Source organism: Marmota marmota, unplaced genomic scaffold (assembly GCF_001458135.2).
Source record: "Marmota marmota marmota unplaced genomic scaffold, marMar, whole genome shotgun sequence".
In the NCBI taxonomy this organism is placed as follows: Eukaryota; Metazoa; Chordata; class Mammalia; order Rodentia; family Sciuridae; genus Marmota; species Marmota marmota.
Window position 1 is genome coordinate 769,985 of NW_026000079.1, and position 19,862 is coordinate 789,846.

A 19,862-nucleotide genomic window follows, 5' to 3' on the forward strand; every position below is an offset into this window, starting at 1 on the left:
TCCCTCCCTAATCCATCTGCCAAGAACACCTCTGACTCCTACCATCAAGTTCAGTATTTGTCTATCTCTCCACACAATAACTATGCCCCCTTTCCCCCAGGTATGGAGCAGGGGATTCTTCTCCCGGTGTCAGTGAACATTTCCATTTGATCTCTACATTCCATCCTCTCATGCATCCTCAGAACCTTCATGAAACCAATTATCCCTTTCTCACTCACAACTCTCAGCATCTCTCCTCATAGGCTCCTTCCGTGGGCATTTGACTTGCTCCATTTCTCTCACAGCTAGAAACACCATTGCTTGATCCTGCTGCATCCACTGCTCATCACACTTGCTCCATCCAAATCCACAAGGCAGAAACTGAGGGGTGTTCCTTGAATCCTCTCTATCTCTATTACCACCATACTAGTCAGAGCCTTCGTCATTCCAACTCCTTCAATAACTTTTAACTACCCGTCAATTTCACTTCTGCCCCCACTACTGTCCTTTTTGCATAACAAGGTCAGAATTCTCATACCATTGCTTAGTGAAGAAGGATCAAAATCCTCAGCATGGCGTGGGAAGCCCTGCGTGGCTCTCCAGCCTTCCCTCAGTGCTACCCCAACCTATGCCCACCTTCTTCCCAAACCAGGACCTTTGCACATACTTTCTACCTGCTTCATGTCCTCTTTCCTCCCTCTTCCCATGGTTAATTTCTAATGCCATGAGAAGCTTCCCCTGACTCATCTGTGCTAGATCCAGTCCCAGTATTCAACCTTTCTTAGCACCTGATCTTTGGTCTCAGTTATCAATGCTTTGACTCTAAATTTCTGTTTTGTTCAGTTTCTGCCTACCATTTGGAAGCTCTGAGAGCAGGGTCTATGTCTTTCTCACCATTGAATATCCATTAGATACAGCCATTGTGGAACTTATGGATACCTTGTATTCAGTAATTTGTGATGAATAAATATAAAAATGAGCAAATACACTGCAATGCCCATCCTCTTGTGAGTCCTGTTTCTAATGTAGCCCAGACTCAATTCCATCCCTGGTTATATATGCAACAGCTCTCTCCTCTCCTTCATTTTCTGTTGAACTCGTTTCTCCTCTCCCCCTTCATCCTTTGACTTATCAGATGCACAGATTTCAATTTCATCTGTTTTCAGAGCCTTCAAATATGCTTAGGTTTGTACATCTCAGTGCTCCAAACCACAGGTAAGAATGCACACATGTCAGTGTTGCCTGAGATCTGAAGACGGTTTTCAGAATGTGTAAAGGATGAGCTCTCATTTGTGTCACAAGGTCATTAAAAATTCCTGTTTCAAATGTCTTTAGTGTGTAAGAATATATTCAATAAGAAAGAGCTAATGGATGTTTTTCCTCTCTCAGTTCCAGTGTCCCGCCCTGTCCTCACCCTCAGGGATCCCAGCGTCCAGCCTGTGGTGGGGGATGTGATGGAGCTTCACTGCGAGGCCCTGAGCGGCTCCCTCCCAATCACATACACATTTTATCATGAGGATGTCAACCTGGGGAGCATAAAGGCCCACTCTAGAGGAGAAGCATACCTCAGTGTCTCTGTGACTGCAGAACATTCTGGAAAATACTTCTGTGAAGCCAGCAATAGTGCTCAGACACAACGCAGTGACACAATGACACTCACTGTCAAAAGTAAGTTGGCCTTTCCCAGTAACAGCAGCAGAAGGGACAGACCATTGCCCCACCAGCCCCAGTAGGCAAGACTGGAGCTCAGTTTCCACAGAAGCACCCCCTGGGGGCTGTCATGGCAGGCCTGCTGCCTCACAGCCACATGGAGAGCAGGTGTGCCTGGATTCTACAGGTGGAGGAGCGTGCACCTTCCTTTCTCCAGCTGTACTTTCCTTTCTCTAGCTGTACTTTCTTTTCTCTATCTGTACTTTCCTTTCTCCAGCTGTACTTTTCTTACTCTAGCTGTACTTTTTCATACTAGCAGTGCTCTGAAGCCATTTGTTATGAAAACTCACAAATTTCTCCCTAGCTTCTCTTGTGTTCTTCCAGAGTAACCTGGCTCCCATCCAAGACCCTTGCTAGGAAATTTCCCAATTTTCCTACTTTTCCTGTTTTACATGCCCCAATCCATTCAGTAATATCACAAGTCCCACTTGTCTGGAGCTGACCACCTGGGCACATCTCACTTGATCCACCTCCACCCATTGCTCCTCCATCACTAAATTTGAGAAAAGACTCAGCTACCAGGCTGTATCACAAAGATCACTAAAGACCTCCATGTATTTAGATCCCTTAACCATATTCATGCCACCATCATTCCATGACTCTAATGACCACATGTCTATGTCCTTGACCAACACCATGGCCTGTCCTTCCTCCACATCCATCATCCATCCCACATATACACAGGCCTCCAACCCTAAAAGACCATTTTAGCACTTACTACTCACCATGACCTCCAGCCCTTCCAGCAACTCCTTCTGTCACTACTCTCCTCAGACCTCAACAGAACTCCCAGTTCAATCACTCTCCGACTCCCTCCCTAATCCATCTGCCAAGAACACCTCTGACTCCTACCATCAAGTTCAGTATTTGTCTATCTCTCCACACAATAACTATGCCCCCTTTCCCCCAGGTATGGAGCAGGGGATTCTTCTCCCGGTGTCAGTGAACATTTCCATTTGATCTCTACATTCCATCCTCTCATGCATCCTCAGAACCTTCATGAAACCAATTATCCCTTTCTCACTCACAACTCTCAGCATCTCTCCTCATAGGCTCCTTCCGTGGGCATTTGACTTGCTCCATTTCTCTCACAGCTAGAAACACCATTGCTTGATCCTGCTGCATCCACTGCTCATCACACTTGCTCCATCCAAATCCACAAGGCAGAAACTGAGGGGTGTTCCTTGAATCCTCTCTATCTCTACTGCCACCATCCTAGTCAGAGCCTTCGTCATTCAATGACATTTAACTACCTCTCAATTTTACTTCTGCCTCCACTACAGTCCATTTTGCATAACAAGGTCAGAATTCTCATACCATTGCTTAGTGAAGAAGGATCAAAATCCTCAGCATGGTGTGGGAAGCCCTGCCTGGCTCTCCAGCCTTCCCTCAGTGCTACCCCAACCTATGCCCACCTTCTTCCCAACCCAGAACCTTTGCACATACTGTCTACCTGCCTCATGTCCTCTTTCCTCCCTCTTCCCATGGTTAATTTCTATATTTATTTATTTTTTTAAGTTATCGGCAGACACAACATCTTTTGTTGGAATGTGGCGCTGAGGATCGAACCCGGGCCGCACGCATGCCAGACGAGCGCGCTACCACTTGAGCCACATCCCCAGCCCCCCATGGTTAATTTCAAAAGCCATGAGAAGCTTCCCCTGACTCATCTGTGCTAGATCCAGTCCCAGTATTCAACCTTTCTTAGCACCTGATCTTTGGTCTCAGTTATCAATGCTTTGACTCTAAATTTCTGTTTTGTTCAGTTTCTGCCTACCATTTCCCTTGCATTGGAAGCTCTGAGAGCAGGGTCTGTGTCTTTCTCACCATTGAATATCCATTAGATACAGCCATTGTGGAACTTATGGATACCTTGTATTCAGTAATTTGTGATGAATAAATATAAAAATGAGCAAATACACTGCAATGCCCATCCTCTTGTGAGTCCTGTTTCTAATGTAGCCCAGACTCAATTCCATCCCTGGTTATATATGCCACAGCTCTCTCCTCTCCTTCGTTTTCTGTTGAGCTGGTTTCTCCATCTCCCCTTCATCATTTGACTTATCAGATGCACAGGTTTCAATTTCATCCCTTTAGATTCCTCAAATATGCTTGGGTTTGTACATCTCAGTTCTCCAAACCACAGGTAAGAACTACACACATGTCAGTGTTTCCTGAGGTCTGAATAAGGTTCTGAGAATGTGTAAAGGATGAGCTCTCATTTGTGTCACAAGGTCATTAGAAAACAAGAAAATAACTTTCCTGTTTGAAATGTCTTTAGTGTGGAAGAATATATTCAATCAGAAAGGCTAATGGCTGTTTTTCCTCCCCCAGTTTCATTGTCCCGCCCTGTCCTCACCCTCAGGGATCCCAGCGTCCAGCCTGTGGTGGGGGATGTGATGGAGCTTCACTGCGAGGCCCTGAGCGGCTCCCTCCCAATCACATACACATTTTATCATGAGGATGTCAACCTGGGGAGCAGAAAGGCCCATTCTAGAGGAGGAGCATACCTCAGTCTCACTGTGACTGCAGAACATTCTGGAAACTACTTCTGTGAAGCCAGCAATAGTGCTCAGACACAACGCAGTGACACAATGACACTCACTGTCAAAAGTAAGTTGGCCTTTCCCAGTAACAGCAGCAGAAGGGACAGACCATTGCCCCACCAGCCCCAGTAGGCAAGACTGGAGCTCAGTTTCCACAGAAGCACCCCCTGGGGGCTGTCGTGGCAGGCCTGCTGCCTCACAGCCACATGGAGAGCAGGTGTGCCTGGATTCTACAGGTGGAGGAGCGTGCACCTTCCTTTCTCAGCTGTACCTTCCTTTGTCTAGCTGTACTTCCCCTTCTCCAGCTGTACTCTCCTTTCTCCAGCTGTACTTTCCTTTCTCTCACTGTACTTTCCTTTCTCCAGCTGTACTTTCCTTTCTCCAGCTGTACTTCCCCTTCTCCAGCTGTACTTTCCTTTCTCTCACTGTACTTTCCTTTCTCCAGCTGTACTTTCTTTTCTCCAGCTGTACCTTCCTTTCTCTAGCTGTACTTTTCTTACTAGCAATGTTCTGTAGCCAATGTTATAAAACCTCACATATTTCTCCCTAGCTTCTCCTGTTTTCTGCCAGAAAAACTTCGGCTCCCATCCAGGACCCTTGCTAGGAAATTTCCCAACTTTCCTACTCTTCTTTCTTTACATGCCCCTTTCCATTCAGCAATATCACCAAATCCCACTGTCATGAGCTGAGCATCTGGTCACATCTCACTGATCCACCTCCACCCATTGCTTCACCATCGCTAAATTTGAGAAAAGACTCAACTACCTGGTTTTATCACAAAGATCACCAAAGACCTCCATGTACTTAGATCCCTTAAACATTTACATCCCACCATCATTTTATGACTCTAATGACCACATGTCTATATCCATGACCAACACCATGGCCTGTCCTTTTCCCACATCCATCATCCACTCCACATATACACAGGCCTCCAACCCTAAAAGACCATTTTAAGCACTTACTACTCACCATGACCTCCTGCCCTTCCAGCAACTCCTTCTGTCACTACTCTCCTCAGACCTTAACAGAACTCCCAGTTCAATCACTCTCCGACTCCCTCCCTAATCCATCTGCCAAGAACACCTCTGACTCCTACCATCAAATTGAGTATTTGTCTATCTCTCCACACAATAACTATGCCCCCTTTCCCCCAGGTATGGAGCAGGGGATTCTTCTCCCGGTGTCAGTGAACATTTCCATTTGATCTCTACATTCCATCCTCTCATGCATCCTCAGAACCTTCATGAAACCAATTATCCCTTTCTCACTCACAACTCTCAGCATCTCTCCTCATAGGCTCCTTCCGTGGGCATTTGACTTGCTCCATTTCTCTCACAGCTAGAAACACCATTGCTTGATCCTGCTCCATCCACTGCTCATCACACTTGCTTCACCCAAATCCACAAGGCAGAAACTGAGGGGTGTTCCTTGAATCCTCTCTATCTCTACTGCTACCATTCTAGTCAGAGCCTTATCATTTCAACTACTTCAATGACATTACTCCTCAATTTCACTTCTGCCCCCACTACAGTCAATTTTGCCTAACCAGGTCAAAATTCTCATACCATTGCTTAGTGAAGAAGGATCAAATTCCTCAACATGGTGTGGGAAGCCCTGCCTGGCTCTCCAGCCTTCCCTCAGTGCTACTCCTACCTATGCCCACCTTCTTCCCAACCCAGAACCTTTGCACATACTTTCTACCTGCCTCATGTCCTCTTTCCTCCCTCTTCCCATGGTTAATTTCTAATGCCATGAGAAGCTTCCCCTGACTCATCTGTGCTAGATCCAGTCCCAGTATTCAACCTTTCTTAGCACCTGATCTTTGGTTTCAATTATCAATGCTTTGACTCTAAATTTCTGTTTTGTTCAGTTTCTGCCTACCATTTCCCTTGCATTGGAAGCTCTGAGAGCAGGGTCTATGTCTTTCTCACCATTGAATATCCATTAGATACAGCCATTGTGGAACTTATGGATACCTTGTATTCAGTAATTTGTGATTGATTAATTAAATATAAAAATGAGCAAATACACTGCAATGCCCATCCTCTTGTGAGTCCTGTTTCTAATGTAGCCCAGACTCAATTCCATCCCTGGTTATATATGCCACAGCTCTCTCCTCTCCTTCATTTTTCTGTTGGACTCGTTTCTCCTTCCCCACTTCATCCTTATCAGATGCACAGGTTTCAATTTCATCTGTTTTCAGATCCCTCAAATATTCTTGGGTTTGTACATCTCAGTGCTCCAAACCACATGTGTGTAATAACACATGTCAGTGTTTCCTGAGGTCTGAAGAAGGTTCTGAGAATGTGTAAAGGATGAGCTCTCCATTCGTGTATCAAGGTCATTAAAAAACAAGAAAATCACTCTCCTGTTTGAAATGTCTTTAGTGTGGAAGAATATATTCAATCAGAGAGGCTAATGGGTGTTTTTCCTCTCTCAGTTCCAGTGTCCCGCCCTGTCCTCACCCTCAGGGATCCCAGCATCCAGCCTGTCGTGGGGGATGTGATGGAGCTTCACTGCGAGGCCCTGAGCGGCTCTCCTCCGATCCTGTACAAGTTTTATCATGAGGATGTCACCCTGGGGAGCACAATGGCCCCCTCTGGGGGAGGAGCCTCCTTCAACCTCTCCCTGATGGAGAAACATTCTGGAAACTACTCCTGTGAGGCTGAGAATGACCTGGAGATCCAGCACAGCGAATTGGTGACTGTCATCGTCACAGGTGAGCCTGCTGTGCCCACGAGCAGCACAAGCGAGACCTGCCTGTTCCTTCCCTTCCAACAGCACCAAATGAAGGTGCAGCGCTCCTCGGGCTCCTGTCTGGTTGCCTTCCCAGCCTCTTCCTGTCTGCAGAGCCCCTGTTTGAACATCTGAGGTCCCTCCTGAGGTAGAGTTTCAGGAAGCCCGACCTTCCCAACAGCACATTTCTCCTTCAGTGTGATTAAAGCTCTCTCTGAAAATACTGAGAAGACATTTTTTACAACACAGACCCCATCCTGACCTGATATTATGATACAAAGGAAATGCCCAAGAATTCTGAGGATAGGTTTCTCTGCTTCTCCCAAATATTAGACCCTTCCCTGCCTGGGTTCTTCTCTCCATGACTTCCAAGAAGCTTCTACTCTTGAGTTCACTTCATTCCCAGGAATAGAAATTTTATTCATATTCCATATTAAAATCCTATGCTAACATTAGCACAGCCTCTCAGCCTTTGGGTCCTTAAAGGAAGAGCACAGGTGACAGGGGCAGAGGAGGGGACAGCAGGATGACATGGGATTACAAAAAGCCCCCATCAATTAAATTTTTCTTCTCTAAGCTGTCCTTTCACCCCTTACCATTAAGTGTAATAACCAAAGGAAAACTGCTTCTTTTGAGCTTTTAATCTGTTTGGCGATGACCTTTAAAACCTTGTTTAGGGAGACCTAGGGTAAAGAAAGAGTCTGCTTAGGGCTGTTAAGATGAATGTTCTAGACTTGGCTTTAAAGATTAACTTCCTATATGACCTTTACCAAGCATCTTTCCTATACTGACCTCAGTTTCCTCACCCGTAAAGTGGGAAATCCGGCTAGATGGAAGTCATGTCATAATTTCCCTGTCCTAGATGGAAATTGTGCCGTAATTTCCCATAATTTCCTGGGCAGGGAATATAGAACATACAGACACAAAGTTTCCTAGAAGGATTCATGCAAAAGGAGAAGAGGGTTGTCCCTACCTCCGGGATACGTCCCAGGAACGGGAGACTATGCTATGGTATACGAGCACCCCCTGAATCAGGTAAAGCCAAACATAGGTTTACACTCTTGGTCTTTCTTGGCTGAATTGCTAGGTATCTTGAGGATTAGAGACAAAATTAAATAAACAGGATAATTTGGGACTGCTAGCTCAGGATCCAGCCTCTACTCGAGGTAGCCAGTGCAGTGATCTCTAAGTCACCGGGAGGTGAGCTGATTTGAGGTGTGGTTTCTCCCATTCAGCCAGTTCATTTGTTCTCTGCTCTATGTTCTCTCCTGTCCCAGTAGCACCTGCCTCAGTCCTCTGAACTGGGACTGTTGATCATCCTTCTTCCCTTGTTCCTATGATTCCCTGGCACAAACACCTGTTATTCTGCTGCTATTATCAACCTAGCTAAAGAGTTTCCTGAACATCCTGGATAAATTGTGTCTGAGTTCCAGAGCTAGGACCCAAGTCATGGAGAACAGCAACCACCCAGAAGAGCAGACTGGGAGGCAGTTTCTCTTCTCTATGACGTGTGTCCTAGTTTCAAGATCCATATCATGAAATTTTATCTGAATGTTAAAAAATCCAGTATTACAAAAGGACCAACGTTGTGAAGGCCTACTTCTTTCTTTCTTTTTAAAATGTATTTGTTCTTTCTAGATATACATGGCAGTAGAGTGTATTTTGGCATATTATACATACATAGAATTAGTATAACTTAATCAGGTAGGTCTGATTCATCCTACTGTCTTTTCTATTCCCATCTCGCCTCCCTTCCCTTCATTCCCCTTTGTCTGTCCAAGGAACTTCTAATCTTCCCCTTCCTTGTTGTGACTTAGCATCCATATATCAGAGAAAACATTCTGTCTTTTTTTTGGGGGGGGACCAGCTTATTTCACTTAGCATAATATTCTCCAGTTCCATCTATTTACCATATGCCATAATTTCATTCTTCTTTATGACTGAGTAATATTTGATTGTGTATATATACCACTTGTTTTTTTTAATCCATTCATCTGTTATAGGGAACCTAGGTTGGTTCCATAGCCTGGCTATTGTGAATTGAGCTGCTGTAAACATTGATGTGGCAGCATCACTATAGTATGCTGACTTTATTTTTATTTTTTATTTATTTTTTATTTATTTTTTTATTGGTTGTTCAAAACATTACAAAGCTCTTGAGATATCATATTTCATGCATTAGATTCATGTTGGTTATGAACTCCCAATTTTACCCCAAATACAGATTGCATGCTGACTTTAAGTCCTTTATATAAACCGAAGAGTGGGATAACTGGGTCAAATAGTGGTTCCATCCCAAGTTTCCTAAGGAATCTTCATACTTTTTCCGGAGTGGTGGTACCAATTTGTAGTTCCAACAGCAATGTATAAGTGAACACAAAGGTCTCTTTCCAACTTCTCTTCTCCTAGATATAACTACCTGTTAACTGTTTCATGAGTATTTTCCATAAATATTCTATGAACATTGAGGCACAGAATATGTTTACCCAAGTAGGATCATATTACATATATAGTTACCCAACTTCCATTTTTCACTTAAAAATACACCTATGCATCTTAGCTAGGTCTTTCATTATTGCATTACTTGGTCTACCAGGTTATTTCTGATATTTAGCTATTATAGAAATCCTTATACAAACAATTTTGACCTACATTATGTCAGTATCCCTAAAGGAGATGGTCCTAGAAGTAGTTTTGCTGGGTCAAGCTTTCAAAGTGTTTTAAATTTGGTAGATATTTCCAAATTGTCAAAAAAGTGTCTTAAATTTGCTTTTTCACCTAGTCAGTAACAAGGTGCCTGTTTACCTTGTAGGTATTATCCATCCATTTGGGCTGTGCCAATCAGGTGAGAAGGAAAAGGAATTGTATTCAGGTTGTTTTTACTTGCATACATGTAATGTATTCATAATGAAGATAATAGTCTTTTTATATTTACTGACTATTTGAAGTTTCCATCACTTTCTACATTTTTCTATTGAATATTACTGTACATGAAAAGGTATTTATGGATCAAAGTCATTAACTACGGCTTGTTTTAATCCATTTTCAGAGTCTGAGCTCTAACTTTTTCCGTTTGTTTGTAATACTTTTCTTTTTCTTACAAATATGTTAGAAGCAGAAACTGCCATGGACATTTTGTTTTGTCTCAGTTCCAGTGTCCCGCCCTGTGCTCACCCTCAGGGCTCCCAGGGCCCAGGCTGAGGTGGGGGACGTGGTGGAGCTTCACTGTGAGGCCCTGAGGGGCTCTCCCCCGATCCTGTACCAGTTTTATCATGAGGACGTCACCCTGGGGAACAGCTCGGCGCCCTCTGGGGGAGGAGCATCCTTCAACCTCTCCCTGACTGCAGAACGTTCTGGAAACTACTCCTGCGAGGCCGACAATGGCCAGGGTGCCCAGCGCAGTGAGGCGGTGGCACTTTTCATCCCAGGTAAGTTTCTTATGCCCAGGGCACAGGTGTGAGCCAAAAATTTCCTCCAAGGACCCTCTGTTCATTCTCATGGGCTTTACCAAGAGGGTGCTTCCCAGGTACACTAAGCTGGTAGCTCTATAAACTGATATATTTCCAAATGTTTCTCCAGTGATGGCACTTGTGGTGGGGGCAGGGACAAAGAGTATCATCAAATTCAGGGTTTATCTGCTGGCTCTTCTCTCACTGGCCACTGTCCATCCTAATCCTCAGCCTTGTCTCAATCATGGCAACGCACTGCCTCACAAAGCCAGGAGCCATGTCTTGTGCCACACCAACACCCGCTTGGCCTCAGGGATTCTGGGCCTCTAGGCTCGTCCTGTCTCCCAGGCCAGGCACCAGCTTCAGGGGTCAGAGCAGCTGAAGGCCACAAGCCTCTGTCTTGGGCTCACACATGGGGTCTCCCTGTCAGGGCTAACGGAGAGCCGAAGTGGTCCTGTGGCCCCAGGAGTCACTGGGGGGCTGCTGGGGATGGTGGTCCTTGCTGCTGGCGCACTGCTCTTCTACCATTGGCTTTCGAGGAAAGCAGGTAAGAAGCTCCTGGCTCACCTCCGCTTGAGCCCATCCCTCCTCTGTCTTCCTTCAACCTCATGCCGACTGTGTGACCATACCCCAGGCTTTCAAAAGCTCCTCTCCTTCCACCCCACAATCCCTCTTCACCTTTCCCATTGGGTCCCCCAATGCCCTCTTTACCAAAACTGAAACTGCTGAAAGAGCTGTGTTAGTGGAGCAAGCCTGGGTGACATGCAGCTTATCCAACCCCCCAAATTGCAACATGCCTCCCTGGGTATCTACAAAGACCCCTAAGTGATGGGAAGAGGAGGACATCAACTCTGAGAAACAGAAGTGAAAAACAGAAGCCAAATAGGAGTTGGTAACTTGTTGATTTTTTTTTAAATGCACAGTATGTTTGTAGATGATAAAGTCTATTTTCCTGCCTTGCAGTTATTAAACTGCCTGTCATTTTTAAAGATCACTCTTTAAAAACTCCAAGTTAAAGGCCTACAGTTTATGTAGACTCCTATTTCACATTAAAACCATACTCCTTTGGAGGCCAGGGTCAGTTGTTTAGTAGCTTGGGTCCCATATATCACCTCCCTTGGGAAGGATTCAGACTTTATTGACAGCAATGCCTGGTGATTTCTATGTAAGTCTCCTGCGGCTGGCCCCCTAAGAAGGTCTTCTTTTCCTAAATCAAATACCTCTGTGCTTTCTTTCACAGGGGGACGGACTGCCTCTGACCCCTCCAGGTAAGACCTGGGCTGTGTTTCCATGTAGTTAATGAAATTCCCATGGGGTATACAATGGAATTGAACCTAATTATCACCAAGAGCCCAGTTTCTGCTGTATGATGCTGAGATGGGTGGTACCCGCTTCACGTCGCCACTTCTGTTGGGATACCTCAAGGCAATTCCCAGGACCTTCCCATCCACCACTTTAACTGTATAGGTCTTCTTTTCACATCAAGTATCCATTACTTTTTATTTCTCAGCTCACATCCTTATACAATCACACCTAGCTCTTGGCTTGTTCGAGTGACCACTATGACCCCTGAGTCCATCCATGTCTTGAGATGACTTAGCTTAATTAACCTGGAAAGCTCTGGACTTGGCCAACATAATCAAGACCTGTTGTGATGGCAGCCAAAAAGATAGAGCCACATAACTTGGTCACCCAGTGAAGTCACTCTGCCAGCTGAAGAAGGGCCACTGTCTTGGATCCTTAAGGCTGACTTCAGTAACCACACTGTGGCTCAACACTATCCCCGGGCAAGCCCCTGGTAGCAGTGGTAGCAGTATCCGAACCATCCAGAGTTCCTAAGACCTTTTCTGATTCTGATCTCTGTGAAAGTAGAGGTTCTGGAGCCTGGTTTGAATTTTGGTTTTTCCCCTTTCTGGTCACATGGTCATGGTCAATCACTTCACCTTGTAAAACCTCCATTATTTTTTTTATCTGTAGAATGGAGATAAAATAGAACTAACTTAATATTGCTCTAAGTACAGTGCTTGTTACATACCTGGTGACCATAAAGTCTGGGAAAACATATATTATGAATTCCTCATGATTCGTAGTCATGAATATGATTCCAGGCTTGACTGCCCATTATGTGGTAAAAACTCACTGAGAGGGATCACCATAGCCACTGTGTCAGGCCCCTGGGAAACACCAGTGTTTCTTTGTCTCACAGGCATTCTTCAGACTCCAACCCCCAGGACCCCACCTACCACAATGTGCCAGGATGGATAGAGCTGCAGCCAGTGTACATGAATGGTGAGGACCAGGGACACGCCGTTTGGGCTGGGCCACAGGGTCGGTGTGGGAAAGAGCTGGTACCGGAGGTGAGGAGCGACAACCCACAGACCCAGAAGGTTTCGCCCTTTTGGACAATAAACAGGCTGGGGAGGAGGACAGGGCTCAGATAAGAGGCAAGCTCCTTCCTCTCCTCTGACACGTCAACTTCTCTCTAAGTAAATTCTAGAGGAGAAGACGTGGTTTACTCTGAAGTGTCGTGCCTCCAGAAGGAAAGCAGAAATTCAGGTAAGAGCAGAGGAAGCACCTGTTCTGGCCAACCTTCAACCTTGACAGCCTACTGCTCCATCTCCTCCTCCTCAGAAGGTCTGGGCCAGCCAGACACAGAGCCAGCTGCCCCCCAGCCTAGTTCACTGGGGCTTCTTAACTTGTGCCTACACTGTTTGGGGTTAACCCAAGCCCATCATATGGTACTGCTTTCTCTGTCCTCAACTGATGGCCTCAGTACAATCTAACTCAGTACAGAATCATCACCTTGGGTAGTCATTGAACCCCTCTGTAAAGCTGTTTGTTTATAAAATGGAGCAGGACTATTATTCTCTGCTGTCGTATTTTGGGCTTCTATACAGAATACTATAGACTGGTTGGCTTACAAAATAAGCATTTATTGCTCACAGTTCCCAACATGGTCAGGTTCCCCTCTTCCTCTTCCTGGTTTGCAAACAAGAGCTTTCTTGCTATATCCTCTCTTGATAGAGAGATCATCTTTCTTGTGTCTCATTTTCTAAGGACGCCAATCCCATCATGGCAGATCTAAGATACATCTAAGATATATGTATATATATGTGTGTGTGTGTATATACAAATGATCTAACATATATTTAAGATATAGATTGATGATTGATAGATTGGTCGGTAGACAGATCAATCCCTTAGAACAGGGCTATATAGGGGTGTAAATAAAAATTGTGTATATATAGAAAGAGATCTTAGAGAGAGATACATATATATGATGTAAGATATATATTTATATCTAAGATCTCAGCTATATATTTCCTTAGAACTAGGATACAAATAAATATCTATAAGTATATATTTATCATATGTATAAATATCTTAGATATCCCTTAGAACTGTACCTGTAGCATAAATAGATATAGAAAGACATAACTGTAGTATACTTGCATATGATAGAGAGTTTGTTTTCTTTTTTTTTCAATATTTGTTTATTTATTTTTAGTTGTAGGTGGATACAGTATCTTTAATTCCTTTTTATGTGGTGCTGAGGATCGACCCCAGTGCCTCACGCGTGCTAGGAGAGCACTCTACTGCTGAGCCACAACCCCAGCCCCGAGTTTATTTTCTTTATAGCACTCAGAACTGTACCTGGCACACAGAAACTGCTCAACACATGATAGATGATAGAAATTATCCATCTAAAACCAGGTGCACAGTATGTGCCTGTATCATATAGATGCATACATCTCTACAATAAGCCCAGAGGCAGATGACGTGCTGATTCCCATCATATAGACTTGACAACTGAGGCAGGAGAGGTTGAGTGACTAGCCCCAGACCACCGGGGTGGCAAGGCAGACCCAGGGCTCCGTCCCAGGTAGACAGGACTCGGAATCTCTCTTCTCTGCTTCAGACAATGCTCCATAATATGTGACATGACTCTAAGATCAAGGGACTACCAAGGTCAAAGGTGAAGCCCTTCTTTTGAGAGCTTCTGGAAGCTCAGAGTGGGGAACAAAGTGTGAGATGGTGCTGAGGAGGGGGCTGGTCAGTGCTCCAAGGCTGAGGACAGAATGGGCAGTTGCTGGACAGGAGAGGTCCTAGGGCGGAAAGGACTGGCCTTATAGCACTGGGCACAGGGACAGCTCTGAGTGGGCCTCCACAGCTGAGCACTCCCCTTCTTTCCACAGCGGCCTCTGCACACAGCCTCAGCCATCAGACGGTGAGTCTCCTGACCTGTGTTGCCTCACCCGGGGGCCCAACAGCTCTGGCCCCCTCCTAAGTGTTCCTTCCTCCTAGGACTCCTCTGTCATCTACGCCAAGGTGAAGAAGGCATGCACCCCAGCCTCCGGGCCCCACCAGCTGGCCTCCCCAGCTCCTCACAGATGAGTCCACGCATCTCCCCAACTGCTGTCTCAGCCTCTGAATCCCAGTGTTCTCCGTGGGGAAGAAGGAGCATTGAAATGGGAAGATTGAAGCCACCCCAGGCCACATCCAGCAGCTTTTGTGTCAAATGCTCTCTGTCTGCACCGAGCCCAGAGCCCTGCTGGACTCCCACTTATTTCCTAGGTTACAGCGTTGCCCTAGTGGCTCCTTTTTAAATCTAGTAATAAGTTGTTCCCAACTCGGGGCCCATTACATCTCCAGGCTTCCTTAGTGAGTGTCAGCTCGGGTGGGTCCTGACAGTCCTCAATTCCAGCAGGGAGGTCCTGCCCGCGTGGGTACACTTCTCAATTGCTATCAACCTCCTGGGACGACTGCAGTAGCCTGCCAGATGAGAAGCACACACCCCAAGGATGATGGACACCATATGGATATCCTTCTAGTGGGACTGCACTTTATGCTTTTCAACCTGTCTGAATCTGCAAGGTCACCTGACTTGAGACTAACTTCTCTCCTGCGCCTGTGCCAACATCTATTCATCCAAGTGAGTGGAATTTGCACTCCGGTTCCCAGGTCTTCCCCAACCTTCCAGGATGCCCAAGGACACGGCTAGAATGCATATTGGAATATATGCAAACCATTTGACTGAATGAATGAAGAAGAAACTATGGGTAATCAAACTGGCATCTGATCCAACTTAGCATGCTCCCGAGAAAAATTCAGGAGGTACTTCTGTTTCCTCTGAGCAAGAAATAAAAGAGAAGCAGGAGGGGTGAGGAATTTGGCTTATCAAGAAAGAGGATTTCTCAGACTTTAATGTGCCTCCAGAATACCTGAGTATCTTACGAAATTGCAGATCCTGGCTCCGTGAGGCTGGGTGGAGCCTGGGATTCTCTGTTTGTAACAAACTTCCAGGTGACGCTGATGCCACAGGTCCAGAAACCGTACTGAGAGCTGAGGTGCAGGAGGCCTGGCTGCCCTCCATGTAACTCCTCGGGGGGCTTGCACACAGATCACACTGTTCCTGAAGCTGTCCTTCAGCCAGAGCACCACCAGCTGCTGTGGCATACAGAAATTCCCTGCAGCATATTGGGTTTTATCAACCACCCTGGGTGGGGGCAGGTGGCTGCCGCCATCTTTGTTTCCCCACACTTTCTCATGAAGAGTGAATGAACACCCTATGCATCAACATGCCCTCCAGACCCTGCCCCTAGTTGGGCGGTGCTCTTCTCCGTTTCCTAGCTCAGCCCTTCTGCAATTCCTTCTCCTGAAAGGCCTTTCCTATCATCTCCATCTACTATAATTCTGCCCTTTCCCTAAGCCGCACCAGTATCCACCCCACCATCTCTCCTTTGGGCACCTATGGCACTTTGACAGATTTGCAATTACCATTGTCAATGTGGGGAGAGAACTGAAAGTCGGTTAGGACAACCCTAATTTAGGAAACCAGATGATGATGATCACATAGCCCAAACTAAAGTAAACCCAGGGCTCCCGACCCCCAAGACCACATTCTTTCCTCCACATCTCTCTTCTGTTGCAGAAACATGGGGCTGGGGGCATTTCTGGTTCTCCAACAACTGCGAGAGGCCATAAAAGCAAAGCCTGACTCCAGTTGATGTGCACACAGAGCCCAGCATGGTGCCTGGCATACAGATGGCTTTCAGTAAATCATTGTCAAATTGAATGTTGGGAAGTCTCCCAATGAATGCACATCATCTCCACAAATTTATCCATATCTTTACTGACTAACTCTTATTCCAGGGGAATGCAATTCATGTCCTCAGATCTCAGAATGCTTGGGGATACCAATAAAATGATTTCTGTCAGACCAACCTGTCAGTCTGGAGTGGACTTTTTAACTGTTTTTAACAAAACCAGCATTGCCTGCAGGTATCTGAAACTCAAGAAAAAAAAACTAATCAGATGAACCACAAAATTTTTTTCTCTCTCTCCTTACTCCTTCCCTCCCCCTCCCTTCCTTTTCCCCTTTCATCTCCTTTTTTTAGCTGAAGCCACACCTCTGTCCCAGTCACCCCAGCCAGGAGACACACAGCTGTCTCTAGCTCTCTACACTGAATTGGTCACCCAGTCCAATCCATTCTGCTGTTCATCTTACTTGTCTCATAAATCGTGTTCCCTCTGCCCCTGCCTTGGTACAGGCTCTTGTCAACAACCACGAGGACTATTGCAGTCACCTAAGACTGGTGTCCCTACTCCAGACTCTTCCACCCCCATTCATTCCCAGTAGGATCAGCAGGATGAACTTTCCAGCCTGTTGATCCCTCTGCTGGGATTCCCTTGTTTTCCAGACAGCTCACTCTTTCCTGTGGGCACAAGGCTCTTTGCAGTTTAATTCCAACCCAAACTTCCAGCTTCATCTCCAATCCTTCCCCACCACCACAGGAACAGGCACCCCACGCTCCTGCCACACACACACACACACACACACACACACACACACACCCCTGATTTCAAGTGGCCATACCTTTCCAAATCTATTCCAGTAACTGTTCCCTCTTTGTCTTATCTGTGGAAGTCACTTGTCCTCCAAGACCTAATTCCCCTCTCAGGGAAGCTTCACTTTTTCCCTCTGGGTCTCTATAACTTTTGCATCTATGTTTCTTATCATCCTTACAAGAGAGAGAGACAGACAGACGGATGGGCACAGAGACAGAGACAGAGAGACACAGAGAGAGAGAAACCCTCCCTGATTCTCACATCACCGCAACCCACAGTACAGGACTTGGTCAGTCAGATGCTCAGCTCTTAGTGGATAAATGTATAGAATGGAAACTTGCCTGTTTTCTCAGAATAACTCCCGTAGCCCCAAGGCTGAGGTCTGCAGTTGACAGTTACCCACCATGTTCTGAAGAGGAGCTTCTAGATACATCCCACGGGACAAACAAATGGCACACCCACCCTCGGCACTTCCAGATCCTCAGGCATCCTTATCAGTGATGTGTAGGGTTCATTAAGGAGATGGTGACCCAGTGAGGGTGCTGGGCACCTGCCCTCCTGACCCAGCCAGGGAAGACAAGACTCGTGGATAACTGCTTAGAGAAATGAAGAGGGTCCTTCACCACTCAGCTCAGGAATCCACAGGCCCCTCCTAGCGTGCCCCTGAGCCCTGCCCACTGAGCTTTTAGGAGATCTTGACACGAGTGCCCTGGAGTTTAGGTGTATGAGGGAGAAGCATTTCTCACCACTCCTGATGTCCCCACCCTGCTGTGGGGAGGGAGCCCATTATACCATATCCCTGGTCCCTCTCTGCCTTACTCCCCCGATAAGGAACAGCTACTTAGCTCCCTGAAGAGTCTGGAAAGAGAGTGTGGGCATGTATGGACCGGCCAGTCTGTCTCCCCCTGTGTCATGGCCAAGGGCATCGCACAGGAGTTTGTGTTCTCCTCTGTCCTAAGTTCCAAAGGATCACTTTTGGCTGCAGATATATCTCAGTGATAGAGTGCTTGCCTAGCATAAGTGAGGCCCTGGGTCAGATCCCTGGACACCCTCCCCATCCAAAAAAAAAAATGTTGAAAGGACCCACCTCTACAGATAGGTGCCTGCAAGGCTTCAAATCTTAAGAAACAGGGGAGACTTCAGAAGAGCAAATGCACAGGAAGGATAGACGTTTCTGCTACAGCCATGGCGGATGCTTTATGCATCAGTGGTATTTACCTGGCGTAGACCACGTGGGGTTTTTACCATGATTATTTGCAATAATTTATTTGGAACTGTCATCTGGAGCTGAATTTGATTTTGGCTACTGAAGGCCTCTAAGGCTCTGGCTGCACTGTTTTTTGGCAGGTCACTAAGACTTTGTCCTAGGGCTTTGGTGCTGAGAATGCACACACTGACCATTAAGCAATGCTGGGCAGGGATGCTGGACTGCTCAGGCTGGAGTCACTGTAGCCACAGGTCGCACTAGTTCTGCTACTGTGTATTCAGGCTGCTGCATCTGCCAGGCAAGGATCCCAGTTTCTCTTGGCATGTGGGAGCATGACCCAATGGCACTTCCCTCATGTATACCATGTGCCCCCACCTCCACTCTGGGCCACCTGCTGGAGGTTGATCTTGACAATGGGATAGTAGAGCCAGCGGATGGATTTCTCTCCTTTACCACCACCAAATGCACTGCTCAAAGATGGAAAAGCTTGATATGGAAACATCTTGAGACCAGGCAATCAACTTGTGGCATAGCTGTGACCAAGTTGGGAAGACACACCTTTAGATGTGTTTTCCTTACTTCCTAGCCTCTCCCATTCTCTCATTCCTACTCCCTGGGATTAGGCTCATCCATCATGTGGTTAACACATGAACTTCTGCTTCATGCTATTTTCTAGGGATCAGGAGCTAAAACAGCAGCTTCAAGCCACAGAGTTACAGCCAGGTGGCAGTCACATGGAGCCCAGCAGTCACAACCAGATATGCAGCCACAGAAAGTGGGAGCAGATGGAAAACGCCTTGGCACAGCCAAGAGTCTTGAAAAGACGCCCACTTCTTAAACAGATGTTGCTTCCCTAAACAGTCAAGGCTGTTGCAAAGGTTCAACTATTTAAAAAAATTTTGTCATTAAAGTCTTTGACCTGGTGGAATTCAGAGCAGTATTTCCTGCTTTCAATGTAATATAGATGAGTTCCATGTGTGCCACATGGTGTTCAAGCTTTCTGGTGCAAGGGCCTGGCCTGGATCAGCAAGGCCAGCTCTGCCAACCCAAGCTAAGCTGAGCCTTTCCAAAGGAAGCCACATCACGTCACAGGCCTGCGCCTTGTAGAGCACCAAGCAGAGACAATTGTCTTGATTGCAGAAATGTAGTTTGCCATAAAGGTGGAGCAGGAGAAATTTTTTCCAAAAGGGCAGGGTTCTTAGGTCTAAATGAAAACCCAGAGAGGACAGAGCAAGGGCAGTTCAAGACTAAAAACTTATCTGCTCACCATCTCTTCTGAAGGCCTGTCACCAAATAGATCACACCCAATACAGTGCTGAGAAGACTTTTGCACCAGGCTCCAGAGAGGAAATTTAAAAATCCCTCATTAGGAAAGAAAGGTAC

At 46.1% G+C, this 19,862-nt stretch overlaps 2 protein-coding genes across 2 annotated transcripts in view; both read left to right on the forward strand.

Annotated features, from left to right (window-relative positions):
• The window catches only part of LOC125620240 (Fc receptor-like protein 3), a 4,774-nt gene extending 2,969 nt beyond the window's left edge, over window positions 1-1,805 (forward strand). Inside the window, exon 2 of the mRNA XM_048814652.1 lies at window positions 1,369-1,805. Within this exon, the coding sequence (XP_048670609.1) occupies window positions 1,369-1,712 (344 nt within the window). The 3' untranslated portion in view covers window positions 1,713-1,805. The remainder of the gene's footprint in view (window positions 1-1,368) is intronic.
• The window catches only part of Fcrl5 (Fc receptor like 5), a 36,075-nt gene extending 19,428 nt beyond the window's left edge, over window positions 1-16,647 (forward strand). Inside the window, exons 10-19 of the mRNA XM_048814938.1 lie at window positions 1,369-1,647; window positions 3,961-4,302; window positions 6,679-6,957; window positions 10,124-10,402; window positions 10,854-10,970; window positions 11,664-11,691; window positions 12,630-12,712; window positions 12,911-12,979; window positions 14,620-14,651; window positions 14,729-16,647. Coding sequence (XP_048670895.1) covers window positions 1,369-1,647; window positions 3,961-4,302; window positions 6,679-6,957; window positions 10,124-10,402; window positions 10,854-10,970; window positions 11,664-11,691; window positions 12,630-12,712; window positions 12,911-12,979; window positions 14,620-14,651; window positions 14,729-14,818 — 1,598 coding nt within the window. The 3' untranslated portion in view covers window positions 14,819-16,647. The remainder of the gene's footprint in view (window positions 1-1,368; window positions 1,648-3,960; window positions 4,303-6,678; window positions 6,958-10,123; window positions 10,403-10,853; window positions 10,971-11,663; window positions 11,692-12,629; window positions 12,713-12,910; window positions 12,980-14,619; window positions 14,652-14,728) is intronic.
• Window positions 16,648-19,862: the final 3,215 nt, after the last annotated feature.